The 19429-nt window shown below is 40.2% G+C and overlaps 1 protein-coding gene across 1 annotated transcript; it reads left to right on the plus strand.

Moving 5' to 3' along the window:
• Positions 1-232: 232 nt before the first annotated feature.
• LOC133130509 (cadherin-4-like) lies at positions 233-18919 on the plus strand. The gene is given in 10 exon segments (XM_061245150.1): positions 233-244; positions 15130-15270; positions 15364-15519; positions 16131-16278; positions 16483-16655; positions 16764-16892; positions 17067-17252; positions 17403-17614; positions 17815-17876; positions 18753-18919. Coding segments are annotated over 10 exon segments (1386 nt in total).
• The last annotated feature ends 510 nt before the right edge of the window (positions 18920-19429 follow it).

Genomic DNA, 19429 nt, shown 5'->3' on the forward strand with positions numbered 1-19429 from the left:
AAGGAAGCCATTATGAGGCTGAGAAATAAGAACAAAAACAGTCATAGACACAGGCCAAACAATAGGCTTAGAAAAATCAACCATTTGGAACATCATTAAGAAGAAAGAGAGCTTGACAAGCTCAGTAATTGCAAAGGAACTGGTAGGAAGACATGTACAGTTGATGACCACAGAATTCTCGCCATGATGAAGACAAACCCTCCAAATCTATCGGTCTGATAAATGGAGCGACATGGCTCAGGCAGTAAGAGCAGCTGTCTGGCAGTCGGAGGGTTGCCGGTTTGATCCCTTGCCCGGGCTGTGTCGAAGTGCCCCTAAGCAAGACACCTAACCCCCAAATGCTCCTGACGAGCTGGTCGGCGCTTGCATGGCAGCCAATCGCCGTTGGTGTGTGAGTGTGGGTATGAATGGGTGAATGAGAAGCATCAATTGTACAGCGCTTTGTATAAAGGCGCTATATAAATGCCAACCATTTATCTGTCTGATAGATCAGAAACACTCTTCAGGAGGCAGGCGTGGATGCGTCAGTGACTACATTCTGCAGAAGACTTCAAAAACAGATCTAGAGAGGCGACACTTCAAGATGCAAACCACTAGTTAGCTGCAAAAACAGGATGACCAGCTTACAGTTTGGGAAGTCGTACCTAAAAGAGTCAGCAGAGTTACCTGGAATAAGGTATTGTGGGCAGCAAAGTAATGTTCCAAACTTATAACCACGCTCTTTATTCTTAATGATGTTCCAAACGCAATGACAGACTCCATCGGCAATCAAAAGCAAATCAAAACTAAATACTGAAGGCTTTCTTAGAAGCGATTGAATACACCCGACTATTGAGAAACAGCTGAGAAGGCAACTGAATTACTTTTGGTCTCCTGTAATGGGGGGGAATATGTATAAGAAGCAGTGGAGGCTCCTTCATAGAGGTGGAGGAGGCCTGGCCTCCCCAATAATTTGAGAGAAGAGAGAGATTTAAAAAAACAATAAATATATTTATTTTATTTATTTATTTTAACAAAAAACATATTTTTTATTTTTTATATTCATATTATTTTAGTTTTGTTCATAAATCTAAATTTTCCCATGGCTAAAACCCAATATTGCAATTGTAAAGCAACAGGCCAGATTTCCCTATCAGTTTGTATTAAGGGAGGCCAGGCCTCCCCTAGGAAATTAGCTTTTCATAGAAGTCAATGTAATGCATTTTTTTTCATGCCAATATGTGATTGGCCAGATCACTGAAAATGGGTGGGCAACGGAGGCCTGGCCTCACCATGCATTGTGTCCAGGGCTGAAAGATTGACATTTTGTTCGTCCAATCACATGCTACTGGTTCATTTGGAATCAACTATCCTTTCCTTTCCTATTCAACACAGAAGCCATTTTGAGAATTCGCTAGTCACTTCAGTCAAACAAACACTCGCCATAGTGGCTACGAGTGTCCTATCAACTTGTGCTTTTCAGGATGTGGCTATCATCCCTGGAGTTTATAGCTCATTTGGCCAAACACTTTTGCTTAAAACTACCTCGGAAGTCGGCGAGATTCTAGCGCAATTTGAGATCTTGGGCTGGAGATATGCAGATTCCAGATACTAGGGAGTGAGAATGACATTCAATAGGTCATGTTAGACACCATTTGGGATTTATTGAACAGTTTTATTTTTAATGTAGTCCATTTCGTTTTATTACAAGTCAATTTAATAATCTTCCATATCAAATTACCGAATTGTTGCTCTGTGAGGAAATTCACTCTAAATACGAATAGAGTGCTGCCCTCTAGTGGATAACGTTAACGTTAGATAAAGCCAACTGGAACCATATTTTTACATATTTTATATTAAATATATTGAATAAAACTACATATGATAAAGAAAGTGTTATCTTATCTTTTTTATATGCTAAACTTGATTAAATTGGTGATTATATGTTGAAGCTGTAGAAGAATGAAAAATGTAAGCTAAACAAAATTGTTTTTAACTACATAATTAAAATTCCTGCCTTTTACACATGTTCACTTGGCATTTATATTACATCCAAATGTCATTTCTCAGCTTAATTATCAGGCAGGCTCATAGACTTACAGCAATGTCATTTCTTCAGGAAGGCACAAGGCTAAGCTCTGCACAATGAATTTCATCAGCCAGAACTTTCTGACTGTAGCTTACACTCCAAATAGTATGCCTTTGGCCAGCACAAAGACAGATAAGAGAACAGGGAACATTCCATCGCGAGTGAAGTGAGCAAGCGGAAAAAAATGGCCTCCTCAATTCTGGAAGTCACCAGCCTCCACTGATAAGAAGGGAATGTAATTCTTACAGGGATCACCCGATATGGATGTAAATATCTTCAAACTAAAGGTGGCACTCTGTACTTTAACCCCAGATTAATAGTTTCATTTCAAATCCAATGTACGGTATTGTGCAAAAGTTTTAGGCAGGCGTGAAAAAATGCTGTAAAACAAGAATGCTTTCAAAAATAGAAATGTTAATAGTTTATTTTTATCAATTAACAAAATGCAAAGTGAGTGAACAGAAGACAAATCTAAATCAAATCAATATTTGGTGTGACCACCCTTTCATCAATTCTTCTCGGTACACTTGCACAAAGTCAGGGATGTTGTAGGCATATAGCCAGGTGTGTGATAAACCAATTATACCAAACAAAAGCTAATGATTATCAATTTAATATGTAGGTTGAAACACAATCAGAGGTGTAGGAGGGTTAAAACTTGACGAGGAACAGCCAAACTCTGCTTCCAAGGTGAGGTTGCTGAAGATAGTTTAATGTCAGAAGTTATACACCATGGCAAGACTGAGCACAGCAACAAGACACAAAGTAGTTATACTGCATCACCAAGGTATCTCCCAGGCAGAAATTTCAAGGCAGACAGGGGTTTCCAGATGTGCTGTTCAGGCTATTGAAGAAGCACAAAGAAGCGGGCAACGTTGAGGACCGTAGGTGCAGTGGTCGGCCAAGGAAATTTAGTGCAGCAGATGAAAGACACTTCATGTTTACTTCCCTTCGCAATCTGAAGATATCTAGCAGTACCATCAGCTCAGAATTGGCAGAAACCAGTGGGACCCAGGTATACCCATCTACTGTGTGGTCTGGTCAGAAGTGGTCTTCCTGGAAGAATTGCGGCCAAAAAGCCATACCTCCGACGTGGAAACAAGGCCAAGCGACTCAACTATGCACAAAATATTTAAATATTTGGTTGTAGCAGAAGGCAGTTTGTTTACTGCCTTGTTTGGGCTGGAGAGCGGTACAAGAATGAGTCTGCAGGCAACAGTGAAGCATGGTGGTGGTTCCTTGTAAGTTTGTGGCTGCATTTCTGCAAATGGAGTTGGGGATTTGGTCAGAATGAATGGTCTCCTCAATGCTGAGAAGTACAGGCAGATACTGTGTTCAAGTATACTGAGAAGAATTGATGCTGTTTTGAAGGCAAAGGGTGGTCACACCAAATATTTATTTCATTGAGATTTTTCTTCTGTTCATTCACTTCTTCTGTTCATGCATTTTGTAATTTGATAAAAAATAAACTATTAACATTTCTACTTTTGTAAGGATTCTTATTTTACAGCATTTTTTCACACCTGCCTAAAACCTTTGCACAGTACTATACATATATAAAATTACAGGTGGTATATAAATATCACATTTTTAAAACAATGATTTAGCACTAATTATTCACATTGGGTTTGACAAAATATAAAATAGCTCATTAAAACGCAATAGAAATAATACTAGTTACCTAATACGCACAGCTGTTAGTTTTCGGAGGTTTAAATGGGAGACATACGGGGCGGGAGAAAAGAAACGGAGAAAAATAGAAGCGGGATGGTGGGCCCCCCTCTCCAGCTCCTTTCGTTTGGTCAAAGAATGGTGCGCTTACTATAGAATACTTTAAGTGTTAAATGTTTTTTATTTTTTATTATTCTAACGGTATTATAGGGAAAACACATCTCCCCACATGTTACTATATTCTCCTTTATATTTCAGTAGTCAATTAATTTGAAACAGTAACTGGTGTGCATTTGTAAAAAAAAAAAAATAATAAAAATAAAAGTTTAAAATCCCCCGAACTACAACTGGTCGACAAAACCAGTGGTTTGACTAAACGAATTGTGAATATTTGTGATGGACAAACTGCCAACAAAAAAGTAAATGTCGCCAGAATTTCACATCAACACAAACACTAAAGCGAACTTGAACCACTGCACCTGCGCAGTAAAGGGCGCGATGCACCTGTTTCGCTGGGGTATGCTGATCGTCGCGTAAGGCTCCGCCCTCTTCCACTTGTCCTTTCATTCTAATTGGCCCGACGGGGAGCCTATGCTAATTGGCAGTGAGCCTCTGCACCTGACTCTCTCCAGTCCATGGAAGAATGTGCGGCAAAGACAGCCTCCAAGACCTCCTATTTATTCAACAGGTCTCCTGCCTATGATCATTCACTCCAGCATTCTTGCGTTGCTAAGGGTCGTACAGTGTATGCGCATCTGCGATTCGCAGATATTGTAAGATGCCACGGTCTTTTTTGGTGAAGAAATACCTTAGTAAGAAGCCAAACTACGCCCAACTGGATTCAAACAAAAGAGGTAGATAACTTTTTGAAGTTAACTTATCACTATTTTTCATGATATCATCGCTTCTGTCCATAAATGGTTTGCCTTCTTGTGTATGATTTGATAATTATCTAATGTATTTCTCTAAAGAGTACGTTAATTGTGCTTTAATATCCGTTTTTTCATGGGGTCTGGCGGTGTTTATGTATCAAGCAAGTAATACATGTTTACATTGCAGCTACCGTTTAAGAAATATTGTGGTGGAAGCTGATTTAAATATGAAGCATGCTTCGCGTATATAAGGAAAATCAGTTGTTCATGCAAAAAAAAAGTTTATTTGAGTGGTATCCAAAGTGTTGCCAAGCAACGCTGAAAATAATGATAAAATAATAATGATGATGAAAACAAAAACTTTTTGCAACGGATACGGCAAACGCGGTTGGAGTTTAGCAGGTGCAAACTCTCCCGCACAAAAGGGGGGCTTATTGTCAGTCCCTGCTTTTGGGATGTGAAGGGGCCTATTAAGCACGTTGAAGAGGCTAATGTAGCGCCCTTCCGTGCCCCTTTTACTCCGAAATCCCCCTGAAATCCGCGTTTTTGTTCAACTGCATCCCTTTATGCGAGCTACTCTACAGTTACCCCTCCTTTCATGACCAACTTCGACGACGATCATTATGAAATCGGATGGGAAAATACGGCGGCGCAAGAATTTAAAATAACAAAGTTAATTTCCTTGTAATTACTGTACATTTGAACTACCAAGCCTACATAATCAGACCATGAATACCTACATACCACAGTGAGAATTATTTAAACCTCAGGTAATTAATATAAGTTGAAAGCGATGCCTTTTAAAATTATGCATGATATAGCGCAGTGCATTTGTTGTTTTGGCTGTGGTTTTTAAATTAAACGATGGATATGATGTAGGTGTCGACTGTCCGCATATTATATTAGAGTATTTAGATCCATATCAGTTGAACTCTATAAGTCCACAGTTGACAGTGTGTGGCATTTGCATTTTGTGTCTGCTGACGACCAGGCAATGCCAGTAAAGCAGGCTGTCACAAGGCTGAAAAAATTAGAATAACTCAATCAGTGACACAGCCAAAACATTCGGAAAAATCAACTGCATTGTTAGGAAGCGCTGGTGAGCTCAGCAATAGCGAACGACCTGGTAGACCACAGAAGACCACTGTAGTGGATGAGTGAAGGATCCTTTCAGTTGGGAAGAAAACCCTTCCCAACTGTCAAACAGAACAAGAACACTCATTACCTTCGGTCCCGTAAAATGGAGGAACTATAAAGGAATTATAAAGTCCTACATTGATCACTGATATGGATGTATGTACACTCAAATCAAATCCGATATTAAGTCTGCGCCTCACAACGTTTAATTCGAAATCGAATGTGCCGAAGTGCAAAAGATTGTGCCACTGTCCTAATACTTACGGACTGCACTGTACGAACACATGAACGCATGAAACCTTTCCATAAATTGAATATCCATTCCTTTTAACACAAATAAAATCAAGCCACACTGCTGTTTATGAAACAAACGCTGTTCAGCATTATTAGTACGAGAGAACATATGCATATATAATCCAGTTCTACAATCTAAATGGTAGTATTATTTAAAATAAAAAAGTTGAATGCAGGCCCAGTAGAACTTCTGCTGCAATTTCACCTCTTAATAATACATACACAACTGCTTAATCTTTTATTTGAAATGCACAACAGCAATTTCAGAAGTCCAAATTGTCCATCATTTCTGGGGACAAGTGGTCAAAAAAAATTTTTTTTTAAATTTATTTAAAATGTGAGAAACCCTCTGTGTTTAGTTTTCCGTATTTGTGGCGATATACAGTACTGTGCAGAAATCTTAGGCACCCAAGACTTTATTATATATATGTTTATTTTTGTGTGTGTGTTAGTATAAAAGAACACATTTGAGATTTCCAAATATTCATTTTCCAAAAGATTTAATTTTACAGAGACAAGGCTGTCTGAGATCAGAAGCAGGGAGCCAAACAAAGTCTGCAGAACTGTGGCAAGTTCTCCAAAATGCTTGGAACAACCTCCCTGCTGATTGTCTTATGGAACTGTGTTACGTTCCACGTATGTATGTCTGTCTGTTTCCCCCCTTAACTCTACAGATGAAGCCATAAACCATTTCCATTCGCTGTCCCTGCTGTCAATCATCATTGCCCTGGTCCCGCCTCCACCAATCACGTCCCTCCTCTGCTTATATAAACTGTGTGTTGGCTGCCCTATAGGGGGCTATGCTAGACTTGGCTGCTCATTTTATTGAGAACCCTGTTGTATGTATGTGTGTTCATCCGTTCTCCTACTCCTGTGAATGTGGTTGTCCGTTTGTAGGCCCTGGGGCAGGTAAGACAGAGGCCTCTGTACACTGTTGCTGCACGTAGGGTGAACAATTGTTTAGACACCTTAGGAAAGGGGTGATTGCCACCTATGTACTTTTGATTATAGAGTAGAGATATATATTATTTTGTTCAGGGAACAATTAGTATGTATTTTGTTTTTAGCTCTCTTTGGTTTTGTTAATTTCATTGATTTGGCAACACCCAGGTCCCTTTGCCTCGTACCCCATGTGTCTTTGTCTTGTGAATTTTTGTTTGAATACTGTAAATAGCACCGCCACTGTAATTTTTGTAAATACACTTATTGCACCTCAAACCTGGTTTGTTCGATCATTTTTCACTCCCATAACGCTCAAATACCTCCTCCCGGTCATTTTATTTCATTATAATTTTGTTGCGTACTCCCTCCTACCCCTGGACGCCTGAGAACGTAACAAACTGCAGGACAGCATTGGCTATCTCAGAGAAGTGATGCAGTTTTAACGCCGAAGGATGGTCACACAAAATATTGATTTGATTCAGTTTTTAATGATAAATTACCATGTACTCTTAAATGTAATATAAAATGTATAGTACGTTTATTTAGGACCTTTCACTGAATTATTTTTGAAAGAATCTTATCTGTACAGAGTGTTATACAGGTGCCTTAAGACTTTTGCACAGTGCTGTACACATATGGCCTTCAGTGTTTCAGAGGTTGAGCAGGTAACACTGCAGACTGGTTTAACTATGAGTATGAATGGTGCGTCTGTTGCAGTTGATGCACACGCTTCATGCACGAGCATGCCCATTTTGTCTTCAGACAGTACCCTGATACATACATACACACACACACACACACACACACACACATACACACACACAGCTCTAACTCTAATCCTCCACAGGAGTGCCCTAATCTAGTATCTCATGTACCACCTGGGTCTTGATCTTCCATCTTTTTTCCCCCCTTTTTTACTTTACATTTACAGGTACAGTACCATATCTACTGACTTACCTGATATTTACAGGTACGGTACCATATCTACTGACTTACCTGATATTTACAGGTACAGTACCATATCTACTTACTTACCAGATATTTACAGGTACAGTACCATATCTACTGACTTACCAGATATTTACAGGTACAGTACCATATCTACTGACTTACCAGATATTTACAGGTACAGTACCATATCTACTGACTTACCAGATATTTACAGGTACAGTACCATATCTACTGACTTACCAGATATTTACAGGTACAGTACCATATCTACTGACTTACCTGATATTTACAGGTACAGTACCATATCTACTGACTTACCTGATATTTATAGGTACAGTACCATATCTACTGACTTACCAGATATTTACAGGTACAGTACCATGCAAACTGGATGTGACGTTCACGGCAGTAGACAACCAATACTTTAGGCGAATCGTGCTTCATCCGACCCATGTCCTGTAGTTGTTACCCTGACCCTTGGCACGCGGTCATATTTTGTTGCTTCGGATAACACCATCTGCTGAATATATGTAATGGGGTGGCCTGTAGCATAGTGGTTAAGGTCCATGACTGGGACCCGGAAGGTCGGTGGTTCGAATCCCGGTGTTGCCTCATCAAATGGACTTTAAATGTCCTGAAAAAGAAAGAAACCCACTGGTGTACTGAACAACAGACATCGAACAGGTGAACCAAGGAAAACACCAGCAGTTCATGACTGAAAGATCGTGAGAGCTGTGAAGAAACATCAGTTAGTGACAAAAAATCTCCACAGGGCAGGAGTGAAGGTATCTCAATCAACTGTTCGAAGAAGACGTTGAGAGCAGCAATATAGAGGCTAAACCACAAGATGCAAACCACTCATCAGTAGCAAGAATTTGGAAAGAAGTACGGAGATGAGCCACAAAAATGTTCAGGAACAAAGTGTATGGACTGATGAGACCATGATTAACCTACCAAAGTAATGGAAAGGCCAAAGTGTGGAGAAAGGGATCTGCTCATGATCTAAAACATACAAGCTCATCTGTGAAGCACAGTGGAGGAAGTGTCATGACTTGGGCTTGCATGGGTAAACTTCTGTTCCCATAACAGAAACTTGACTGTTTCATTTATTTGTTCCAGAGACGGGCATAATACTTGGACTGAGAACCTATTTGGAAGAGAATGACTACACTGTTATCCTCCGCGTATATGACAGCCAGGGACTGTTCCAGGACAACACCATTACTGCCACTGCAACTTGGGAAGCCTGCATAACTAGGGGTTCTTTTTGCATCAGACCGACTTAGAATTACCGTCTGAGTTCACTTTAAATTGACATGAATTGGCATCTGTGTTCATGATCAATTTAATATCAGTGATTATCAGACGTTCTTGATCAAGATATAATCTCATGTATTTTTGCATTGATATTCTTGCTGTATTGTATTGTGTGCTTTGGGCTAAGAATTTTATTATAAGAATTTCTTTGCTATTTTTGACAAAAAAAAAAGGTTTTTTCAAGAAGCATGCTTGAGCAGATTCTTTTATTTCTTTTTTTGGGCAAATGATTGCAAATTCATTGTAATAAGACATTATAATTTTTTCTATAATTAATATACTTTTCTAAATATTTTTACCATTTACACTTCTTTTTTTTTTTTAACACAATTTACTTTTCTTTTGCTCACATTTTAATTGGAGCTACAATTATTTGGAAAAATATGAAATCAACAAAAGACAGATATGGGAAAGTGTAGTATAGTAGGATGTGATATATATACTTTACATAACCCTTGAGTTAACACATTAAATACACATTAAAGTGTTCAATAAGTGTTCAATAAGAAGAATACATTTGAGTATGTTTAAGTAAATGTATTCCATAGGGTCACTCATGCAGGAATGGTCTCACTTGGCAAGATATTCGCTTCCTCTTTGTGGAACATCAACAGATGTTTGAGCGGTGGTTCGCAGTGACGAAGTAGCTCAGCTAGTGGAACACGGTGCCTTTCAATAGGACAGCTTTCGGGAAATGTTTTTTTTCTAAATCGGTGTCCTTGAACTACTCCATTGCTTGTCCGCATAATGGCTTCCTTGACTTTAATTGTCACAACTCAGGTCCACAGTCTGACGATGGCCAATCACAGCCTCCAAAGGCAACCAAAACCCAAGAATCAAGACTAGATCCTGAAAGCTCTATTATGGCAGAAAAACCTGTGAAGCAGAACCAGAGACAAAAACCAAGAAAATGTTTTTATTAAATGGTGGTTGGAGTATCTCAGAAACTGCTGATCTCCTGTAATTCATTCATTCATGCACACTAGTCACTAGAGGTGCAGAAAAGTCAAAACATTTCGTGAGCAGCAGTTCTGTGGGCAAAAATGCGGTGTTAATGAGAGAGGTCAGAGGAGAAGGGCCAGACTGGTCAAAGCTGACAGGAAGGTGACAGTAACGCAAATAAACATGCATTACAACAGTAGTATGCAGAAGAGTATCTCTGAACACACAACACATCAAACCCCTGAGTGGATAGGCTACAGCAGCAGAAGACCAATAAGTCAAAAATACACGTCTAATAAATACCTAATAAAATGCTCCCTGAGTGTAAATTGTAAGGGTTAGATGTTATTTTTCTGAAACGATTTTTGAATGTATTAGAATAGAAAAAAGTTGAACAAGAGTGCAGTTTTCTTGCACATCTTCCAGTGTGGAGCTGTCATATAAAAACACATCTTTGGAGAAAAGCAATACTGATGTCAGTGAGAGAATCAAGAGAGAGGGCTGAAAATGTCTTTGTTTTTCAGGTTTGCCTGTGTGGTTTCTTTTGCTGTCTTGCAGAATCGATAGAAGTACACAGTACTGCAATGGATGTGAAAGTCTAATAAATACCTAATAAAGTGCTCACTGAGTGTAAGTATGGTGTGACCTGCTTCATCATTTTGGGTTCTATTCGATTGTGAAGAGGAGGATCTCGGCTTTCTTGTAATATTTCTAATAACTTTTTACTGTACATTTTCAGCAAGATCAGCTCATTTCAAACTGTGTTTTTGAGAATAATTGTCTCCAAAGTCTGTGTCTGTCCATGTTTGATTTGACAAAAATGATTGTTGCGACTCACAACAGAACGCATTTCCTCATGATAAGTATTCAAAGACTGACTTGATTGGTTAAAGTATACATTTCACAATGTCATCTGTATTTGCTTTCTCCTGGTACATACCTTCACAGCTCTGATTAGTGGGTCAGAAGGCCAGCAAGCCAAGCATCACTGCAAAGGGGCGGCTTGTAGCGTAGTGGTTAAGGTACATGACTGGGAAGCCACAATACGATCTGCACAGCCGTTGGGCCCTTGAGCAAGGCCCTTAACCCTGCAATGCTCCAGGAGAGGATTGTCTCCTGCTTAGTTTAATCAACTGTACGTTGCTCTGGATAAGAGCGTCTGCCAAATGCCATTAATTTAATGTGATAGTTCTGTCCACAGAGCCCACTAGAGTGCTGAATTAACAGAATTAGATTAACTCTTCTGTCTGTGGTTTCACAGTGTGCCTGTTTAAGCTTAATTGCCCGTTAGTCTCATCACACGCCACTTCCTCTACACAGATTAAAAGTGCGATCTGTTGGTCTCTAGAGTTTAGAATGGTGCAAAAAACAAAAAAACCATCCAGTGAGCAGCAGTTATTTGGGCACTTTGTCAATGAGAGAGGTCAGTGGATAAGGGCCAGCCTGGTCAAAGCTGACAGGAAGGTGACAGTAACGTAAATCGTGCGATCAGTAGCCCATCGATGGCAACAGTCCTGTGAGACTGGCCATCCCAAGATAGATAACGACATCTTTGTTACTGCATTATGTACGAGTGTATGCATCATGTATGTTCATAACTACGAATATTTTTAAAAAGCTATGAAAACCTGCTGAGCAATAAGTTTGCAGATGATCTGTAGCCTTGTAATTCTGTGCTTGGAGAATGATTTATTGCTTAATTTGCTTCTATGAAATCATTGTTGTTGTCTTCTCTGAAGAATACTGCTAGCATAGCACTCAGCAGAATTCTGGAAATGCTATTCAGCCTTACCTCCCTATTGACAAACTAAGCACTTAAATTACCTTATAAAAGCATTAAATCGATCACAGATGTCCCTTTGGTGACTCTAAGACATCATTAAAACGGTGTCCAAAGAAACCGTAAACAGAACGTGGGAAACTACAGAGCATGTCAGATATGATAGAATTTACATAGAATCAGTTGAACAGCCACAAACATTTAGTCTAGTACACGTGGAAAAATATGCTGAAGCATGATTAAAAGGGTGTCAGGGTTTTAGTCCATTTATGGTGTTTGGATGTTTCTTGGTTGTGTCCAGATATTGAAAATTTGGGCTGAATAGAATAAATAAATAATCAATGTACTACTATCAGGAACTAAAGGGCTTCATCCGCCTTTCATGCCACCAGCAGCCTCAATAGCTACGAACAGAAGAACAGAAGACAGCAGACGGTTCAGAGAAGCGGAGAGAATAGTTTCACTCATCAAATGGGTCCTGAAATATACTATGAAGTTATCCTTCTCTTCATGCATGTAAGTCTGAGCTCCACTGCCACTTACTCTGTTGTAATTTGTCATGGACACAATTTTTGAAAATATGCAGTTGTCAGTTTCAGACATTTGACCGTTAATTTAAAGCCTGGTTCGTGAATTAGATCTAGATCTTTGTGTATCCCTTCGTCCTGCTGTGACCACAAATCAAAATGAATAAAATTTTTATGCTTATTTTGTGCTTTATTGTATGCCTTTTGCCACTATTGGCATTGCTTTGTATACTGTGTTGTGCTGCGTTGTGTTTTAATGATTAGACTAACTAGCCTATCTGTGGTTTCACAGTGTATCTGTTTAAGCAATCTTAGCACATGCCACTTCCTCTATACAAATGAAAAGTGTGATTTCAGTGATACTGCATGATCGTTGGTGCAGTTTATAGAGTTTACTCAGAATGGTGCGTGTGAGCATTGAGCATTGAGTGTGAGCATTGCTTTGTACACTGTGTTGTGCTGCGTTGTGTTTTAATGACTAGACTCTGCCTCGCAAAGAAAATCTATTATAGCAATTGCAAGTAACAGAAGCAATGGAAACTTTTTTCCCTTTGATCAAATCTTTTTGGCGAATTCATTTGAATTCAATTTAAATATTGCCTAAAAAATGTAACCTGCTTTTCGGTTTTATTTTGGAAAAATGTATGTATTTGGAACATGAAGCTTTCAAGCCCTAAAAGAGTTTATCTTACTGTTACACTTAAATACTTTTTGTATTAAAGGTTCATCATCGAAGTTGTTGGCAATGACTATTCAGAATAACACATTAAAGGCTTATACAAGAAGCTATAATTACAGACAGAAATGGCAAGCCAATTTCACCAAAGATGACATTTGGTCTGAAAAACAGCTGAACCTCTTGACCATGTCCGCATGCTCTTAGGCATTTTGTTGCTGCCACATGATTGGATGATTAAATATTCACTTAACAAGCTGGTGTACAGGTCTACCTAATAAGGTGCTCACTGAGGGTTCAGTTTACCATATATAGTATGCTACTATGTCACTTCAAAATCTTTTTATAGATAGTCAAGTGGAATGGTTTTCCACTCTAAACCTTCCAAATTTCGATATATTTTAGTAAGTTACTGGGCATCTTTGCTACTTTTGTCTACGTTAGAAAATACTTCATAAAACTTCAGTGACACACAAAGGTTTTGCAGTATTTTGCCAACCACAATTTCTGTTCGGCAAAGTAATTCCGCTGTAATTCCGCTGTGTTGTGAAAAAAACTAAACCTATTACTTCACACCTCAGGGCTGGGCTACAGGTATACCAGCAGAGACTGTACCATGGCAACCGAGCAACACATCCATTAACACGGACACAACCCAACTTCTCAATAAAGGTATGTAAGCTGTAAATTAACTAAAGGCAAGGGGCCACCCCATCACTGCAAGGCCCCCCCCCCCCCCCCCCCCAAAAAAGGCCATTTGCCATAATAAATTAAATATACAAATTAGTCTAATAAAACAACTGCCTGGTGCTGTGTCTTGTAAAGCAACAGTTCTGTCAATAATGTCACAGCTGCTGCCTGTCTCACTATTAAATGAAATTATACATTCATTCATCCATCCATTATCTTAACCTGCTTATCCTGAACAGGGTCGCAGGGGGGCTGGAGCCTATCCCAGCATACATTGGCCGAAAGGCAGGAATACACCCTGGACAGGTCACCAGTCCATCGCAGGGCACACACACCATTCACTCACACACTCACACACTCATACACTCATACCTATGGGCAATTTAGACTCTCCAATCAGCCCAACCTGCATGTCTTTGGACTGTGGGAGGAAACCAGAGTACCCGGAGGAAACCCACGCGAACACGGGGAGAACATGCAAATTCCACACAGACAGGCCCCGGCCGACGGGGATTCAAACCCAGGACCTCCTTGTTGTGAGGCGGCAGTGCTACCCACTGCACCATCCATGCCGCCTGAGTGAAATTAATTTACTTTAATAGGCTTAACTTGTGAGGCCGCCAATAGCATCCGTGTTTTTTGTAAAAACCAGCAGATGGCGGTGGCATGCAGATCCTATTGATAATCCTTTATTGCGTCTTTCATTTTAAATCCAAGTACTAAACTAATGTTAAATACTACTCTTTTTTTTTTTTAAAGAGACAAACGTAAAACGTGGACCCAAATTCTCAGATGGCTCAAAGAAGATGTCCACAGACACAATGATTTGTGAACCTGGAGACAGTCAGCATGACCATCAACACAGGGTGGGCAGCATCACTCCTGTGCACACACACACACATACACACACACACGCACATACACAAACACACTCACACAAATACACTCACACACACACTCACACACACTCACACACTCACTCAAAAAAACAGGCACAAACAAACTCACACACGCACATGCACACGCTCACACACACACACATACACACACACATACACACATACACGCGCACACACACACTCACACGCACACACACACACTCACACACACAAATATACACACACACATACACATGCACACACATATACGCACTCACACACACACACACACACATGCACAGGCATGTACGCACACACGCACTCTTTTAGGTGCTGTTATGATGAGCTGATATTGGTATTAATTTGATTGCAATACTTCCTCAGCCTCAGCACTCTGCAGCTCTTCCAGTGCTGATGTTTCCACGCTCTTCCAAAGGGCTGAAGAGGCAGAAGAGGGACTGGGTCATTCCCCCCATCAACTTCCCAGAGAACGACAGAGGCCCCTTCCCCAAACAGATAGTGCAGGTAGGTGCCCGGCGCTTTGGTTTGCCCATTTCAGTTTGGTTACAACTCAGTCAGGTTTTACTGACCGACGCCTGGTTGTTTTTGTGTTCACAGATCAGATCCAACAGGGATAAGGAAGTGCCGCTGCGTTACAAAATCACTGGGCCTGGGGCAGATCAGCCCCCTGTTCAGCTGTTCTACATTGACCAAACCTCTGGCTGGCTCAGTGTCACACAGCCTTTTGACCGAGAGATGCAAGATAAATATGAAGTGAGTTTATATTTATATATTTTATATATACATTTTTTGTGTTTGGTTGAGTCCCAGCTGCAACTTCAGGCCAGTGTAGTCCATCTATTGAGGAAGGCTGGGGATCACATGCTTGTGTCAGTCAATCACTTCTTTGATCAGGGTTTTTAGCAGCTATTGGTCAATGATCAATGATAGAATCATTGATCATTGATCATTGATCATTCAGGGGGTGACATGGCTCAGGCAGTAAGAGCAGTCGTCTGGCTGGCGGAGGGTTGCTGGTTCGTTCCCCCGCCTGGGCTGTGTCGAAGTGTCCCTGAGCAAGACACCCAACCCCCAAATGCTCCTGACGAGCTGGTCGGGGCCTTGCATGGCAGCCAATCGCCGTCGGTGTGTGAGTGTGTGTATGAATGGGTGAATGGAGAAGCATCAGTTGTACAGCGCTTTGGATAAAGGCGCTATATAAATGCCTGCCATTTATAGAATCGAGGGTACATTTCTGCACTACACACGTGTCTGTAAAACTGTTGTATTGTCTTCAAATGTCATTTCATGTTTTGTTTTTTTGTTTAATACCCTCGATTTTTAATCTTTTTCTCTCTCCTTGGTACCCTCTTCCCCCTCTCTAGCTCTTTGCTCACGCTGAAGCAGTGGGTGAAACTACTGCGACCGAGGATCCCATGGAAATTATCGTCTTTGTGATCGATCAGAACGACGAGAAACCCAAATTCACTCATGAAACCTTTTTTGGCGAGTTAGTTGAAGGATCCAAAGCAGGTAGGCTCATCTCAGGGCAAATGTCAGTATGGTACAACAGAAGCATAGCCTTTGACAGCAGTAGCAATATTCACTAGCTGCGTTGTCTGTTCAAGATCCATTAACACAAACGGCCATGGTGGTGTTGTTCTGTTGAATTAGATACATTTTTGTTTAATTGTTCATGCTGATATTAATTTGCGTTCATTCATTTTCCCTCTTAAGGTTTTGAATTTATGAAGGTGACCGCTGTTGATCTAGATGAACCTGGTTGAGCTAATTCTGACATTAGATACAGTATTGTGAGCCAAGACCCAGAGAGTCCATTACGAGAGATGTTCTTTATTAACCCTATAACTGGAGGGATCAAACTGAAGTCAGAGGGGCTGGACAGAGAGGTATGCAATCCACTTATAACAGCATCTATAGGAAAAAACGACAATGATTTTAAGAAAATGTAAAAAAGCGGATCCAGTGAGAGAACCATTGTGCTTTTCCTTTTGCAGAACTTTCCTAAATATACATTGGTAATTAGCGCTGCTGATATGGAGGGGGACGGCCTCTCAACCACCTGCAAAGCAAGCATCACAGTAACCGACAGCAACGACAACGCTCCTCAGTTTGTCCCAAATTCAGTAAGTGAGCTTTAACTGGGACTTTTCAGTTATGTGAAGTGTGCTATTCAAGTCTTTCCTATCCATAGTGTGGTGGGTTGTAGAGTTTCTGTTAATGTTAAAGAAACATCCTTTTAGTTGAATTGTGTCTTCTACTTTGTGTAACACACATTCTGTAAACTTTCTCTTCCATAGTACACAGTGACTGTGCCTGAGAATGAAGTGGATGCCCTAGTGGTGAAAATGCCAGTGACTGATGTCGATGAACCTCACACACTAGCCTGGTCAACTAAATACAAGATTATTGAAGGAGACAATGGAGGGTTCTTCAATGTTACCACTGGACCCAGCAAGCTGGAGAGCATTATTACTACAGTCAAGGTGAATTTCCATGCTCTGGAGACCAAACATCTCAAAGGATCTCTGATCCACAAAATAGTTAATCTGCTTCAGCACCAGGCTTTTGTCAGACTGTTGCAAATTTTAAATGATTTATACATTTTTAATTGTATATTGTCTGTCCCCAATCAGGGCCTTGATTTTGAGAAGAACGCAAAGTACACCTTGTTGGTCACCGTGGAGAACGATGCCCCTTTTGTCACCAATCTGCCCACCTCCACTGCCACAGTTATTGTGAACGTGGAGGATGTGAACGAGGCCCCAGTGTTTAATCCAGTTGAGGAGGTGGTCATAATTGCATATACAGCAACTGACCCTGACACGGCAAAAAATCAGAAAGTGTGGTAAGGGAATGTTTCTGGGAATACAGCATTTAGCACAGCATTGTTCAGACTGAATAACCTGAATCAGGTTCACTGGTATTTCTGTACCTTCCTTAGTCCGCATTGCATTGATTTTGGGCAAACCCTGGCTTCTCCAGCACAACCTCCAAGTGGACTGGGTCCAGGGAACCATAACCGGCTGGAGCCCCAACTGTCACCAGTCCTGCTATTCCTGAGACCCCTCCTGACCTGTCCCCCATCCCGCCCGTCTACCACGAAGTCCGTCAGGTGTTCTGCAAGTCCTGGGCCTGCTCCCTACCTCCTCTCCACTCGTGAGATTGTACTGTAAGGGAAACACCAGCAGTTCATGACTGAAAGATTGTGAGAGCTGTGAAGAAACATCAGTTAGTGACAAAAAATCTCCACAGGGCAGGAGTGAAGGTATCTCAATCAACTGTTCAAAGAAGACGTTGAGAGCAGCAATATAGAGGCTATACCACAATATGCAAACCACTCATCAGTAGTAAGAATTTGGAAAGAAGTACAGAGATGAGCCACAAAAATGTTCAGGAACAAAGTTTTATGGACTGATGAGACCATGATTAACCTACCAAAGTAATGGAAAGGCCAAAGTGTGGAGAAAGGGATCTGCTCATGATCTAAAACATACGAGCTCATCTGTGAAGCACAGTGGAGGAAGTGTCATGACTTGGGCTTGCATGGGTGCTTCAGGAGTGGGCTCTTCATTGATGATCACTAGACTTTAACCCAATTGAGCATGTATTTCACCTCCTGAAGAGGAGATTTAAGGAAGAAACGACTGAAAGAAGACGCAGTAGAAGCCTGGAAAGGCATCACAAAAGAAGAAAGCAAAAGTTTGGTGATGTCAATTGGTCTCAGGCTTAGTGAAGTTATTGCAAGCAAGGAATATTCTACCAAATATTAAGTGTTATTTACTTTAATTTACTTAAATACTCTCTGTTCTAATATTTTTGCTCACCTACAAATAGGGTGGTCTGATACCAAAGTTGCTAGGTTCTAAGTAGTTTAACACGTCTAGGTGTAAATGCCAGGAAATAAAAAGTTGAATGTGATTTCAGCTTTTATCTCAACCCCAGATGTATTCTGTGTATTGTAAACTTTCATTTATTTGTTCCAGAGACGGGCATAATACTTGGAGTGAGAACCTATTTGGAAGAGAATGACTACACTGTTATCCTCCGCGTATATGACAGCCAGGGACTGTTCCAGGACAACACCATTACTGCCACTGCAACTTGGGAAGCCTGCATAACTAGGGGTTCTTTTTGCATCAGACCGACTTAGAATTACCGTCTGAGTTCACTTTAAATTGACATGAATTGGCATCTGTGTTCATGATCAATTTAATATCAGTGATTATCAGACGTTCTTGATCAAGATATAATCTCATGTATTTTTGCATTGATATTCTTGCTGTATTGTGTGCTCTGGGCTAAGAATTTTATTATAAGAATTTAAAAAAAAGAAGGTTTTTTCAATAAGCATGCTTGAGCAGATTCTTTTATTTCTTTTTTTGAGCAAATGATTGCAAATTCATTGTAATAAGACATTATAATTTTTTCTATAATTATCTAAATATTTTTACCATTTACACTTCTTTTCATTTACACAATTTACTGTTCTTTTGCTCACATTTTAATTGGAGCTACAATTGTTTGGAAAAATATGAAAACAACAAAAGACAGATATGGGAAAATGTAGTATAGTAGGATGTGATATATATACATTACATTACATTATTACATTATTGGCATTTGGCAGACGCTCTTATCCAGAGCAACGTATAACAAAGTG

This window comes from Conger conger, chromosome 6 (assembly GCF_963514075.1).
Source record: "Conger conger chromosome 6, fConCon1.1, whole genome shotgun sequence".
Classification (NCBI taxonomy): domain Eukaryota; kingdom Metazoa; phylum Chordata; class Actinopteri; order Anguilliformes; family Congridae; genus Conger; species Conger conger.